This window comes from Propithecus coquereli, unplaced genomic scaffold, assembly GCF_000956105.1.
Source record: "Propithecus coquereli isolate 6110/MARCELLA unplaced genomic scaffold, Pcoq_1.0 Scaffold31, whole genome shotgun sequence".
In the NCBI taxonomy this organism is placed as follows: domain Eukaryota; kingdom Metazoa; phylum Chordata; class Mammalia; order Primates; family Indriidae; genus Propithecus; species Propithecus coquereli.
In genome coordinates, this window is record NW_012148730.1 from 325,331 (window position 1) to 337,460 (window position 12,130).

General features: G+C 47.8%; 1 protein-coding gene across 1 annotated transcript in view; it reads left to right on the top strand.

Moving 5' to 3' along the window:
- The first annotated feature begins 3,408 nt into the window (after window positions 1–3,408).
- NXF5 (nuclear RNA export factor 5) overlaps window positions 3,409–12,130 on the top strand; it is a 15,655-nt gene continuing 6,933 nt past the window's right edge. The window contains exons 1-18 of the mRNA XM_012650025.1: window positions 3,409–3,560; window positions 3,786–3,939; window positions 4,232–4,315; window positions 4,427–4,531; window positions 4,649–4,729; window positions 4,857–4,926; window positions 5,074–5,162; window positions 5,268–5,375; window positions 5,552–5,661; window positions 7,359–7,395; window positions 7,787–7,855; window positions 7,942–7,997; window positions 8,138–8,245; window positions 8,366–8,424; window positions 8,536–8,651; window positions 8,747–8,789; window positions 9,377–9,449; window positions 9,950–10,132. Coding sequence (XP_012505479.1) covers window positions 3,520–3,560; window positions 3,786–3,939; window positions 4,232–4,315; window positions 4,427–4,531; window positions 4,649–4,729; window positions 4,857–4,926; window positions 5,074–5,162; window positions 5,268–5,375; window positions 5,552–5,661; window positions 7,359–7,395; window positions 7,787–7,855; window positions 7,942–7,997; window positions 8,138–8,245; window positions 8,366–8,424; window positions 8,536–8,651; window positions 8,747–8,789; window positions 9,377–9,449; window positions 9,950–10,132 — 1,586 coding nt within the window. The 5' untranslated portion in view covers window positions 3,409–3,519. The remainder of the gene's footprint in view (window positions 3,561–3,785; window positions 3,940–4,231; window positions 4,316–4,426; window positions 4,532–4,648; window positions 4,730–4,856; window positions 4,927–5,073; window positions 5,163–5,267; window positions 5,376–5,551; window positions 5,662–7,358; window positions 7,396–7,786; window positions 7,856–7,941; window positions 7,998–8,137; window positions 8,246–8,365; window positions 8,425–8,535; window positions 8,652–8,746; window positions 8,790–9,376; window positions 9,450–9,949; window positions 10,133–12,130) is intronic.

Here is a 12,130-nt window from a genome sequence, read left to right on the forward strand (position 1 = left end):
AGTCTTTGTCACATGCTGTATTTCAACATATATTATCATTACCCACCCCCATTCTCTGCCAGACACTGCCAGCCCAAAGTGACTTCTAATCTGCAAACCCCATGACCCAAAGAGATTTCTCCCACCTGGTCCAAGACACCTGGTTCCCACCCCAACAGGAGTGACTAGCACAAAACATCATTGTGGGCCTGCTCACAGAAATTGCTGGCCTGCTCACAGAAACCTAAAAGCTCACCCTTAAGAGCAAACCAGTGCAGTTTCTGGAGGAGCACTCAGGGTGTGAGCACAGACCAACAGACAAGGACACAATTCCTGTTCTGCCACATACTTGGCTAAAAAAATCCCGGGAAATGTATCTAATGTCTGTGAGCCTAATAGTCATGATCTGAAAAGGGACTGTGGATACAATTCTCATGGGATTTCTGTGAGGAGGTCAAAAGAAACCTAGTGAGCTTGCCCACAACTGAGCAAACTGTCGGTTGCCACTGGGCAAGTGTCAGTTTCCTTCTCACTCCATTCTTTCCCTACGACAGCAGGGATGCTGTTTCCATGTACTCAGTGGCATGGCAATGATGTAGGCAAAATTCCAAATAACACAGGAAGTACCAGCAGGAGCACACATGATGTCATAAAGGATACTCACTACCATGTCTGTGAGGGAGGATCAGTCAGGACATGGTGGAGCCTGAGGGAGGACCCAGGCCGTCTGAATGAGAAGCACTAGTGGCTTTATAATTCTCCTGTTAATGCCTTTGATTCTGGCAGCAGAACTTCGAGACTGGATTGTGCTGAGATGCAGGAGTTCAGTAAGTGGATGTGCGCCTGTGTGTTTTGTCCTCAGTGTCTCTGTCAGTTGGGCCCCTCTGTGGCTTTTTATCACATGCGGGCTCTCCTGTGGGGTTCTCAATGCAAGACTTTGGCCAAGATTGTAGCTGTAGCTGTTAGCTAGCTCCCTTTTATGCTTTCCTCTCAGTGGTTTCCAAAGTAATGTCGGTTCTCAAACATGATCCTGACTCTTTCTGTACACCATACATTGACCATGCACCCTTAACCCTCACTTCGGTATTTGTTTTTTTCTTTCATTTATGAGCTTTTGTGAAAATGAGTTGGTTCCCTGGTGTCTTCCAAATGACACCAGTGAGGATCTTTTTGTTGTTGTTTTTGAGTATCTTATGGACTCATGGCTTTGTAACATATTGATGGGCTCCAAACCCCTATTGGAGGATTTTGAGCAGAGGAATGACAAGACGTGACTTAAGCTCTGAAACATCACTCTGCCTGCTGTGTTGAAAATAGATGGTAAGGGAGCAAGTGTAAAAGCAGAGGGAAGAGTTGGAAGGCAACATAATCCAGAAGATCGATGTTGGTCACCTGGCCAGGGTGGTAGCAAGGGAGGGGGTGAGAAGTGGCCATACTCTGGATATATTTTAAAGGTAGAGTCAAGAGAAGGTGTATTCATCCTGACCAGTTGGATGTGGAGTGTGAGAGAAAGAGAGCACTCCAGGCCACCTCCAAGTTTTTGGGACCAAGCACGTGGAATGTCTAGGTCAAATTCTCTACCCTCACTTAATTTCACGTTCAGTGCCACACAGGGAAAGTCCGAAAAGTTGTGAGTAGTAGGACTGTCCTGACAGTGGATCATACATTGAAAGTAATGACCCCCTCACCCCACCAGAAGTATTAATCTGAGGCCTGGCCATGATCAGTACATCCTGGAAAGATCAGCAGTGAATGAATTTTTATTCGTAAGTGTGCCCTGAGAGAACGTGTAGTAATTAGTGTATGAAATGTATAACACAGAGACCTAGAGAATCTTAAATGTTAGAGCCCAAGAGGACACTGGTTTCTAACGGTCTAATTGCCTTAATCCCCATACCCCACCAACCCCCCAGGAAAACCCCAGGAGAATTACTGTCTGCTGATATATTGTTTCAGTTGCCCATGGTAAAAATAAAATATCCTTAGTGAAGCTACCTGTGGGAGAGAGAATAAAGACTATCTTACTTCTGTAGATGAAAAAAAAAATGTTTCAAATCTTGCCACATAGTGAATTTGATATGTTTGTGGATAGTCAGGGCTGGGGAGGGGCAAACAGCCACGCCATTCCTAAGAGTGAATACAGGGTGATATATAACTGAAACACTTCATAGGCATACCCAAGGCTACATTATCCAATAAACTAGATGTCTAAGGAAATAAAATTAATGAGAGACAAAGAGGGGCCTTACATAACGATGAAAGAATCAATCCACCAGGAAGACATAATTATCCTAAGTGGGAACACACCAAGCAACAGAGCCTCAAAGTACAGGAAGCAAACACCAATGGAGCTGAGTGGAGAAACAACTAAATCCATAGTTGTGGCTGGGGCCTTCAACCCCCTCCTCTCAGAAAGTGATAGAATTATTAGACAGAAAGCCAGCAAGGATCCAAAAGATCTGAATAATATAATCAATACAATAATAGGATCTAAATGATACAAATAGAATGCTCCACCCAACAATAGCAGAATACACTTCTTCCCCGTTCCAAGCATCTTGTAGCATTCACAAAAGTAGACCATCTTCTGGGCCATCAAACAGACTTCAACAAATCTAAAAGAACTGAAGTCACACAAAGTGTGTTCTCTGATCCTAATAGAATAAAAGTAGAAAGATAACAGGGAAATCTCCAAACATATGGAAATTGTAGTCGATGCTTGTTACTCCAGTTTGTCATTCAGATTCTTGTTATAGAAGAGCTGAGTTTAGGAGGCCTTGTCTCCTGGACTGAAAGCATTTCAAGCTGGGCAAAAAGAAAGCTCTCTCTCAGATATTTCAAACCAGCATTGCTGGGGCCAAGACTGGAGGCAGGTCGACAGTTTAGGAAGCCGTCACATCAGTCCCGCGTGTCATTAGAGCTTGTACTGCACCGGCAAAGGAAGTGCAGCTTGCTGATTGTTCACAGAGTCGGTTTGGTGGCTGATTGGATGTGGGAGGTGTGAGAGAGATTGCCTCCCAGGAATTGAAGTCATTGTTAGATTAGAGAAGCCTGAGAGGAGGCAAGGTTGAGACAACTTCCTGGTGTGTGGCTGGTGTCTAGTCTGACCCATGGACGCACACACCTCTGTTCTTTGTAAAACCTGCTCCATTTTTAAAAAGGTTCAACACAGTTGCTTCCTCTTCCAAGATTTCTTCCGTGATTGTGCCACCTATGAGATAAGGCTCTCTTGTCCAGACAGGCAGGCAGAGGAGTTTGCTTTCGGGGTTTGTGTGATTGGTCCCTTGGGGCAGGTTGGTGCTTTGCTTGCCCTACCATGAGGTTAGCTTAAGATGTAGTACTCGTTAGCTGTACCACTGATGTGTCTTCAAACTTTAATTCTTATTCCTAATTTTAGAACACAGTGATGGCGGTTGCTATTCTCAAGGAAGAAGGAAAGGTGGGAGTTATTTCCAGGGTAATTTTGGCAAAAGGAACCTTCATTATGAACATGGAGGATATGAGAGTCCGCATTCCCACCGCAAGGAAGGTGATGGAGACATGGAGATGAGGTATTTCCACAAGGACCCCCAAGTAAGACAGTAAGTGATCAGGCAGCCTAGTTTGCACGTAGTAGCCCCTGGGGCAGTGCAACTCATTCGCTCTCTGTGGTCCTCTCTTACTTTTCTGACTGAAAAAGTGAAGGATGATAGAAGTGGAATGATGGATGAGCAATCCTAACTGTAGCCCTGGTGTCCATGAGGGGAGGGTGTATGAAAGACTTCCTTAGCATTCATGGTCCCCTCCTCCTCTCCCCATCCCCACAGCGCTCCTTATACCATCCAACGCAAAAGGAGGAGAGTGAATTGGCATTATGAAGACCAAACCCATCTCACTACATGGAGACATAGAATACCTCCAGGGAGAGAAGTGGGGGAGAACACACAAGGCAGAACCATGGGGAACTGGTTCATGATCACAGTGAGTGTCTTGGCAAGGTCTGCATTAGGTACAATATTCTGGAACCTTCCAGAAGGAAGATCACATTAAACACCTCAAGTTGATTATTTGGAGGAGGGCTTCTGCATGGAGAGTAAGGGGCTTAGGGAATCCATGTTTGGCACAAAAATAAGAAATCCTGTCAGCAGTACCTCCTTTAGAAGCCCATTAAAGCTAGGTAGATTGTTGGAAGAGAACTGCTGGCTGGGCGTGTTCTCCAGGCTTAATTCCGTGGTGTCTCTCTTCTCTCCTATTTTCTTCTTTTCACCCGTAGATTCCTTACGGGATAAAGTATGACAGGACGTGGCTCCTGAATTCAATCCAGAGCCATTGCAGTGTCCCCTTCACCGCGGTCGATGTAAGAGAGGATGGTGAAGCCAGTTGGGTGGGCACAGGGGAGGGGGAGAGGCCTAGCTCAGCAGGGACTGTTGGCCTCTGACACTGTTGCTCTGGCCTTCACTCCCCGTAGTTCCACTACTTCAAAAACAGGGCCCAGTTCTTTGTCCAGGATGCCGGTACTGCCTCCGCATTGAGGGATGTCAGCTACAAGATTTGCGATGAGCAGAACCGAAAGGTATGTGTCCGGGGCAATTCCCTGTACCTAGTCTCAGGGCAGGAGGACAGGCCAAGGGCTGTTCATCTTCTGTGGGATTAGAGGTCCTGGAGCTTACCCTGCCTCTCCTTCCTGCAGGTATCTATCTTTGTCAGTCCTTCTGCTGTACCCTACTCTGTGCAAAATAAGTTGAAGCCAGAACAAGTGGAGCAGCTAAAGGTAATGCAGACTCTCGGCACGTTGTATGCCCAATTCCCGGACTCACCTCTTCTCGCCCCGGGCCCCAATTTCCCCATCACCCCTACCAGCACAGCCTCAGAGCCACTCTCCACCTCTGTCTCTGCAGCTGACCATGAACAAACGATATGATGTCTCCCAGAAAGCTCTTGACCTCCAGAAGCTCCGCTTTGACACAGGTATGGCTGTTGGCAGTGATTCTAGGGCACGTGAGGATGGAGGGGTCTTCCTGGGAGGGAGACTCAGGGATGGCAACTTGGGGAGGGGTTGGTGCTGGCGCTGGTCCAGGCCAACCCCTCTCAGCCTTCTGATTTCCTTTTATGAAGACTTGGTGGGGCGTGATGTGGACATAGTCCTGAATCGAAGAAACTGCATGGCTGCCACCCTGCAGATCATTGAGAGAGATTTCCCTGAGGTGAGGCCTTAGGCAGAGGGCTGGAAGAGGCTGGGTTCAGGCCAGGTTTGTCTCCGAGGCCCTAGAGAGTAACTGTCACTCTAATTAACTCTTCTTCCCCAAAAGTTATTGTCCTTGAACTTGCGCAACAACAAACTGTACCGGCTGGATGGCCTGTCTGACATTATAGAGAAGGCCCCCAAAGTCAAGATCCTGAACCTGTCCAAAAATGAGGTGAGATGGGGGAACCAGGACAAATTTGGGTGGAGGGTGGGTGGTAGTGCACATGGGGGTGATGACAACAGGCAGGCAGAGGTACCTGTGGATGAGGGAGGGGACTGAGGAGTCCAGTGTCCTATACGTCTCTTTCCCTGAGACTACCTTTCCAGTTTTCCCCTCATACTTCTCAGCTGACGTCAGTGTCGGAGTTGGACAAGATCAAAGGGCTAAAGCTGGAAGAGCTGTGGCTAGAAGGGAACCCCTTGTGCAGCACCTTTCCAGACCACTCCGCCTACATAAGGTCAGTAGTAACCTCTGTCATCCTTCCTGGACCCCTTCGCCCCTTGGGAGGCTGAGCTGCCCCTGACAGTGCCCTTCTGCAGGAGAAGGCAGCCCTGGTCCTCTGGGATGATCACGGGCCCTGCCCTCTCCTCTCTGTCTGTGTCCCTCAGCTCTGCTTAGAGGTCTCCTTCCCTCCCCTGACCTGCTCCCCTTTTGCCCTGCTTGGGGGTGGGTTTCCCACCTCTCTGCAGTCAGGACGCCCTCCATGAGTGTGTGCCAGGAAGCAGGGCTCCCCTCCTCACCAGGACCAGGATGTTCAGCCTTGGGCCAGTTGCTGGGGCCCTGGACTGAGAAGGGACTTCTAGCCCAGGACCCCATGCTGAGCCAGGCCTTTCTCCCTGTGTGCTAACATGGGCCTTCCCTTCCCTCTTCTGAGAGTGGCCCTCCTTCCCTTGCTCCATAAAGGTGTGCCCACCTGTCGTGGGCTGACGTGGTGGCTTCCCTGCCCCATGCTGAGGGCTGAGGGCTGAGGCACTGGGTGGCTGCTGTCATGACATCCGTTCCTCTGGCACAGTGGCAGGAGCTGGGTCCTCCTTGGGGAGGAACCTGGGTTCCCTGCATCAAGGAACCAGAAGTGAGCCACCGCCAGTGAGCAGGGGGCTTCCCGAGGCAGGAGTGGGAGGCAGAGGGCAGAGGAGGTTGAGGAGACAGAGGACAGGCCTCTTGGGCTACTGCCTCTCCCTCCCGCCACACCTCACGCCATCCTGCCTGGTCCTTCAGAGGAGCCCTGGGTATCCCGAGATGGGAATGACGCCTCGGGCACGGCGCCAGCTCAGACAAGCTCAGCTGGGCCCGGACCATTAGGAAAGGACGTGGTGATCTTGAGAGGGAAGCCCAGACTCTTAACTCCATTCTGAGCTGGAACCTGATGCTTCACTCCTCCTGGGGGAAGGTCTTCTCCCCCCGTGGCTGCTCTGTTTCCTATGCCCAGCTCAGACTGGGCTCACCCAGGTCACAAAGGCCCCATCTGCTTCCAATAGGCGCCTTCCCAACAGGTGTGTGGTTCCCATTCCTGCCTCAGTGCCCAGGGCCAGCCAGGGGCAGGTGAGGGAAAGGGCAGCCGCAGGGGAGCCCTTTCCTTCTCTCTTCCTCCCTGACCCCCACCGCCATGGGAGAGCATCTTTTCCTTCCTTCTGCTTTGCTTCCTCTTTCTCCTTGGCCTCTCCTCTCCTGCATCTTCCCCATCTCTCCCTCTCAGATCTTCATGCCCCTTCCTGCTATCCCCCCACCTTCCCCTCCCTGCCTCCTGAGCCTGGACTCGCTTGCCTTTCTGCTCCAGCATCTGGGGCCATCCCTGGGGGATGAGCTGCTGTCAGCCAGAGACAGACCCAGCAGAATGGTGGACACCCAGTGAGGTAGCAGAGCCCTGGGCTCCCACCCCATTCCCTCCTCCCTGCGGAGCCTTCCCTGGGGACCTGGAGGAAGAAAAGGGAAGCAGGGAGGGCAAGGAATCCCTGGAGCCTGGCTCAATTTGCTGCTTCTTGTGGCACTGGAGAAGGAAGTCAGGGCAGTCCAGGTGGGGGCTGTCCAGAAGGAAGAAGAGAGAGGAGAGCCAGAGGTGGGGGGCGGGGAGAAAGAGAGAGAGAGAGAGAGATGGAGATTAATTATGCAACCCTGAACTGTCAATCACTTCATTTTGTTTTTGGTTTTGGACAGTGCCATCCGGGATTGTTTCCCCAAATTGTTACGCCTGGTAAGTACCTACCGTCATCATCGTCTCCTCTTACTCTTACTGACATACATGACCTCCACACCTGCCCTCAAGCCCTTTGAGTCTTGCCTAGATTACATGTTTGCATCACACCCTCATCCATTTTAGAGCACATGGATGCTTGAAAAAGGCAAGAATATTATCTCTGAAAAATATATCCAAAAAGGTGGGGAGAGAGAGAGAGAGAGAGAGAGATGTTGGCATATAATAGTAGAGACTTCCAGCACCCTGTATCGAAAATGCCCGCTGGAATCTCTAGAGTTATTTCACAATTGGCCTCTGACTCTTGCTCCCCTCTGGGCCTGTTCATCTCATTGGTCCTGCAGTGCCACCTCCCTGGTCTCCACTGCTGACTTCCTCTTCCCTTCTCCAGGATGGCCAAGAGTTATCTCCACCAATTATTGTTGACATTGAGGTCCCTGAGTTAATAAAACCCTGCAAGGTGAGGAAGAAGAACCAAGCAAGATGTGGGGTGCTTAAAGGGATGTTTTTATCATCTACATAGTCTAAAATATCTTTCGATTCCAGGAAAGCTATAAGGGATCTGAGACACTAAAGAGTCTAATCCTGCAATTCCTGCAGCAGTAAGTACCCCTGGGACCACAAGGAAAGGGACAGCTGGTACGGGCTGGGCCACCCAAGCACAGGCCTGCTTATGGGAGATTTCAAATCTCATTTGGGAACCAGACTACAGAGGTAGCCTACCCTCATTGCTCCCCCACAGGTATTACTTGATCTTTGACTATGGAGACCGACGGGGTCTTCTGGATGCTTACCACGAGGAGGCCTGCTTCTCCCTGACTATTCCCTGCAACCCCAAGGACCCAGCTTCGTGGGTATCAGAGCTCAGACTCTGCTCCGGGGCCATGTGGCTCCCCAACAGAGACAGGTCAGCTCCTGGAAATACCTACACTGGCTGTACCAGCAGTTCCTGTTCTTCTTGCTCTCCTAGGAGCACCTTGTGCGAGTACTTCAAAGAAAACAGGAATCTGAAAATGCTCAAGGACCCCTGTGAGTGTGTGATGGGGAAGACTGGGCAGGGTAAGGAGAGGTGAAGGGGACATTCACAGGGGCCCAGGGCCAGGGTGTGGCAGCCCCCCATCTTTGCTTCTCCCCTCACAGTCCTGCGGAGGCTGCTGCTGAAGCACACAAAACGTGACATCGTGGACTGTCTCAGCGTGTTGCCCAAAACTCAGCATGACCTCAGCTCCTTCCTGGTGGATGTGTGGTTCCAAACAGTGAGCACCCGTTTCCTCCCTCGGGAAGGCCCAGAAAACCGGAGGCAGGTAGGAGGTTAAGGAGGATCCTGAGCACCTGGGCTCTTCCCTTTCAGGAAAGGATGCTCTGCTTTTCTGTCAGTGGGGTATTCAAGGAAGGTGAGTGCCTGAAGAGTCCCCTCCCAGGTCCCACACTGCTCTCTGCCCTGACCGGGCTTCCTCTCAGAACTCTCCCAGCTTCCCTGATATCATTCCTTTTGTTCCTATTCTTCCCTCCGTGTTCTCCGGCCCACATTCCGCCCGCAAACCATCCTCGTCTGACCTAGATCTATGCGTGTCTGCCCCACATGGTTCAGATGTTAAGGACAGAGTCTGCGGAGCTTGATGGCTCTCATCCCGGGTCCTTACTCTGCAAACTTGGAGTGGTCACTTAACCCTTCAATTCCCTCACTTGCAAAGTGGGGCTAATAATAACCTATCTCTTGGGCTGCTGTGACACAGGAATCAAGGGAACTTGGGAAGTGGTTTTCACAGGTCCCTGCACATGATAGGGGCCCTATCACTGGAAGTGGATTCTTCCTATTTTTGCCCTCCCCATTCCTGCCACACCCTCCTGACTCCAAGTGAGCAGTTGTTCTGGTCCGGCTTCAGCATGAGTATCAGTAAGACTCTGACTGGAGAATGCTGTGTGAGCACGTAAAGCACGTGCAAGTCTGATAGTGTATTGTTGTTTGTTGTTCTCGAAGTGGAAGGAAGGTTTCAGGGATGTTTTCGTGCCTTCACCCGGATCTTCATCTCTACCCCTGCCAGCGATGCCACGTAAGTGCTGTGTTGTGGGTGGGAACACCAGGGGCCGGTAGTGTGGGAATGTGGTGGTGTAGTCTTCAGGGTTTGTGGAAAGCCAAAGGTAAGTCCAATGAACAGTCTAGCCTGATGGTTAAGAACGTGGGTTCTGGTAGTGGAATACTGGATTATTTTCATGACCCCAACACTCGTTGTATGACATTGGTCAAGTGGCATGACCTGTCTGTGACTCAGTGTCTTCCTCTGAAAATGAGGGTTAGGGTGTTCTATTCATTGGGCTATTGTACAAGGTAAATGGATTGGGGTTAAATCTATAAATATAGTGAAGCTGTAGACAATCTCTCCAAAGGTGGGCTCTGTGGAAGAGGGTACCAGCTAAGGAAGCTGGAAGCCAGGCACAGTCGGGTATGGAAGGAATTTTGGATTATTGAGTGGCGGTGGGTGTAGTATAGTCATTGGAGGTACAGAGTTGTCCATTTCTTAAGTTGTCTCAGGACCTATTTTTTTTCCTCCAGTCTGTACATTGTGAATGATAAGCTGATTCTGAGGAATGCCAGCCCCAAGGAGATCCAGAGCGCCTTATTCATCTCAGTGCCTACACCCAGATCCAGCTCCCTGCTCACCATATCCCAGGAGCAGAAAAAAATGGTGCAGGTTTTCTCCATGCATTCTGGGCTGAAACTCGAGTGGTCTCACAAGTGAGTGCAGGGTGTGCACAATGATAGGGTGAGCTGAGAGGAGTGGGAGAGTAAATGATGGGAACTTGCAGGCAATTTTGAAAAATAAGTATTTGGATATTTTGCTTTCCCAAAAAACTGGGCCTATAAAAGTGTATTCTAATTTTATACTGATATTTGTAAAGAATTTTTAAAACAGTAATTTCATCTGACTTCATCTTGTGTACGGAAAATCCTAAGGAATCCACTAAGCAGCTATTAGAAGTGATAAAGAAATTAAACAAGGCTGCAGGGTACAAGATTAATACACGAAAATCATTTGCATTTCCATGCCACTTCCATTGAACAATCCACAAAAAGACATTAAGGAAACAATTCCATTTGTAATAGTATTGAAAGAATAAATACTTAGGAAAAATGTAACTAGAGAAGTTCAAAACTTATATTTTGAAATTTGTAAAACAATTTTAAAATAAATTAAAGAATGCGTTCCAGTTCTATCCAGGAGTATACAAGAGGTGCTATATCACCATTGTTTCTTAAAGCTGAATAGTACTCCATGGTATACATATACCACATTTTATTAATCCACTCATGTATTGATGGACACTTGGGTTGTTTCCACATCTTTGCAATTGTGAATTGTGCTGCTATAAACACTGTAGTGCAGATATCTTTTTTATAGAATGTCTTTTTTTCCTTTGGGTAGATGCCCAGTAATGGGATTGCTAGATCGAATGGTAGTTCTACCTGTATCTCTTTGAGGTATCTCCATATTGCTTTTCACAGAGGTTGTACTACTTTGCAGTCCCACAAGCAGTGTATGAGTATTCCTATCTCTCTGCATCCACACCAACATTTATTGTTTTGGGACTTTTTGATAAAGGCCACTCTCACTGGGGATAAGTGATATCACATTATAGTTTTGATTTGCATTTCCCTGATGATTAGACATGTTGAGCATCTTTTCATATATTTGATAGCCATTAGTCTGTCTTCTTTTGAAAAGTTTCTGTTCATGTCCTTTGCCCAGTTCTTGATAGGGTTGTTTGATTTTTTCTTGCTGATTTTCCTGAGTTCTATATAGATTCTAGTTATGAGCCCTTAGTCAGATGTATAACATGTGAATATTTTCTTTTATTCTGTAGGTTGTCTGTTTGCTCTCGTGATAGTTTCCTTGGCTGTGCAGAAGCTTTTTAATTTGATCAGGTCCCATTTATTTATTTTTGTTGTTGCTGTGATTGTCTTTGGGGCCTTCTTCATAAATTCTTTGCCTAGGCCAATGTCTACGAGAGTTTTGCCAAAATTTTCTTCTAGAATTCTTATAGTTTCACACCTTAGATTTAAGTCTGCTATCCACCATCAGTTGATTTTTGTGAGAGGTGAAAGGTGTGGATCCTTTTTCAGTCTTCTACATGTGGCTATCCAGTTTTCCCAGCACTTCTTTTCCCCAGTGTATGTTTTTGTCTGCTTTGTCAAAGATTAGGTGGCTATATGAGGATGGTTTTATGTCTGGGTTCTCAGTTCTGTTTCATTGGTCTATGTCTCTTTTCTTGTGCCAGTACTATGCTATTTTAGTTACTATGACCTTGTGGTATAGCTTGAAGTCTGGTAAATCGATGTCTCCCAATTTGTTCTTTTTGCTTAAGATTGCTTTTGCTATACGGGGTCTTCTCTGGTTTCATACAAATTGTAGAATTATTTTTTCTAGATCTGTGAAAAACGATGTTGGTATTTTAATAGGAATTACATTGAATCTGTAAACCACTTTGGGTAGTATAGACATTTTAACAAAGTTGATTCTGCCAACCCATGAACATGGTATGGTTTTCCACCTCTTCACGTCCTCTGCTAATTCCTTCCTCGGTGTTCCCTAGTTCTCCCTGCAGAGGTCTTTTACTTCCTTAGTTAAATATATTCCTAGGTATTTTACTTTCTTTGTTGCTATTGTGAAGGTTATTGAGTCTTTGATTTGGTTCTCAGTTTGACTGTTGTTGGCATATAGGAATGCTACTGATT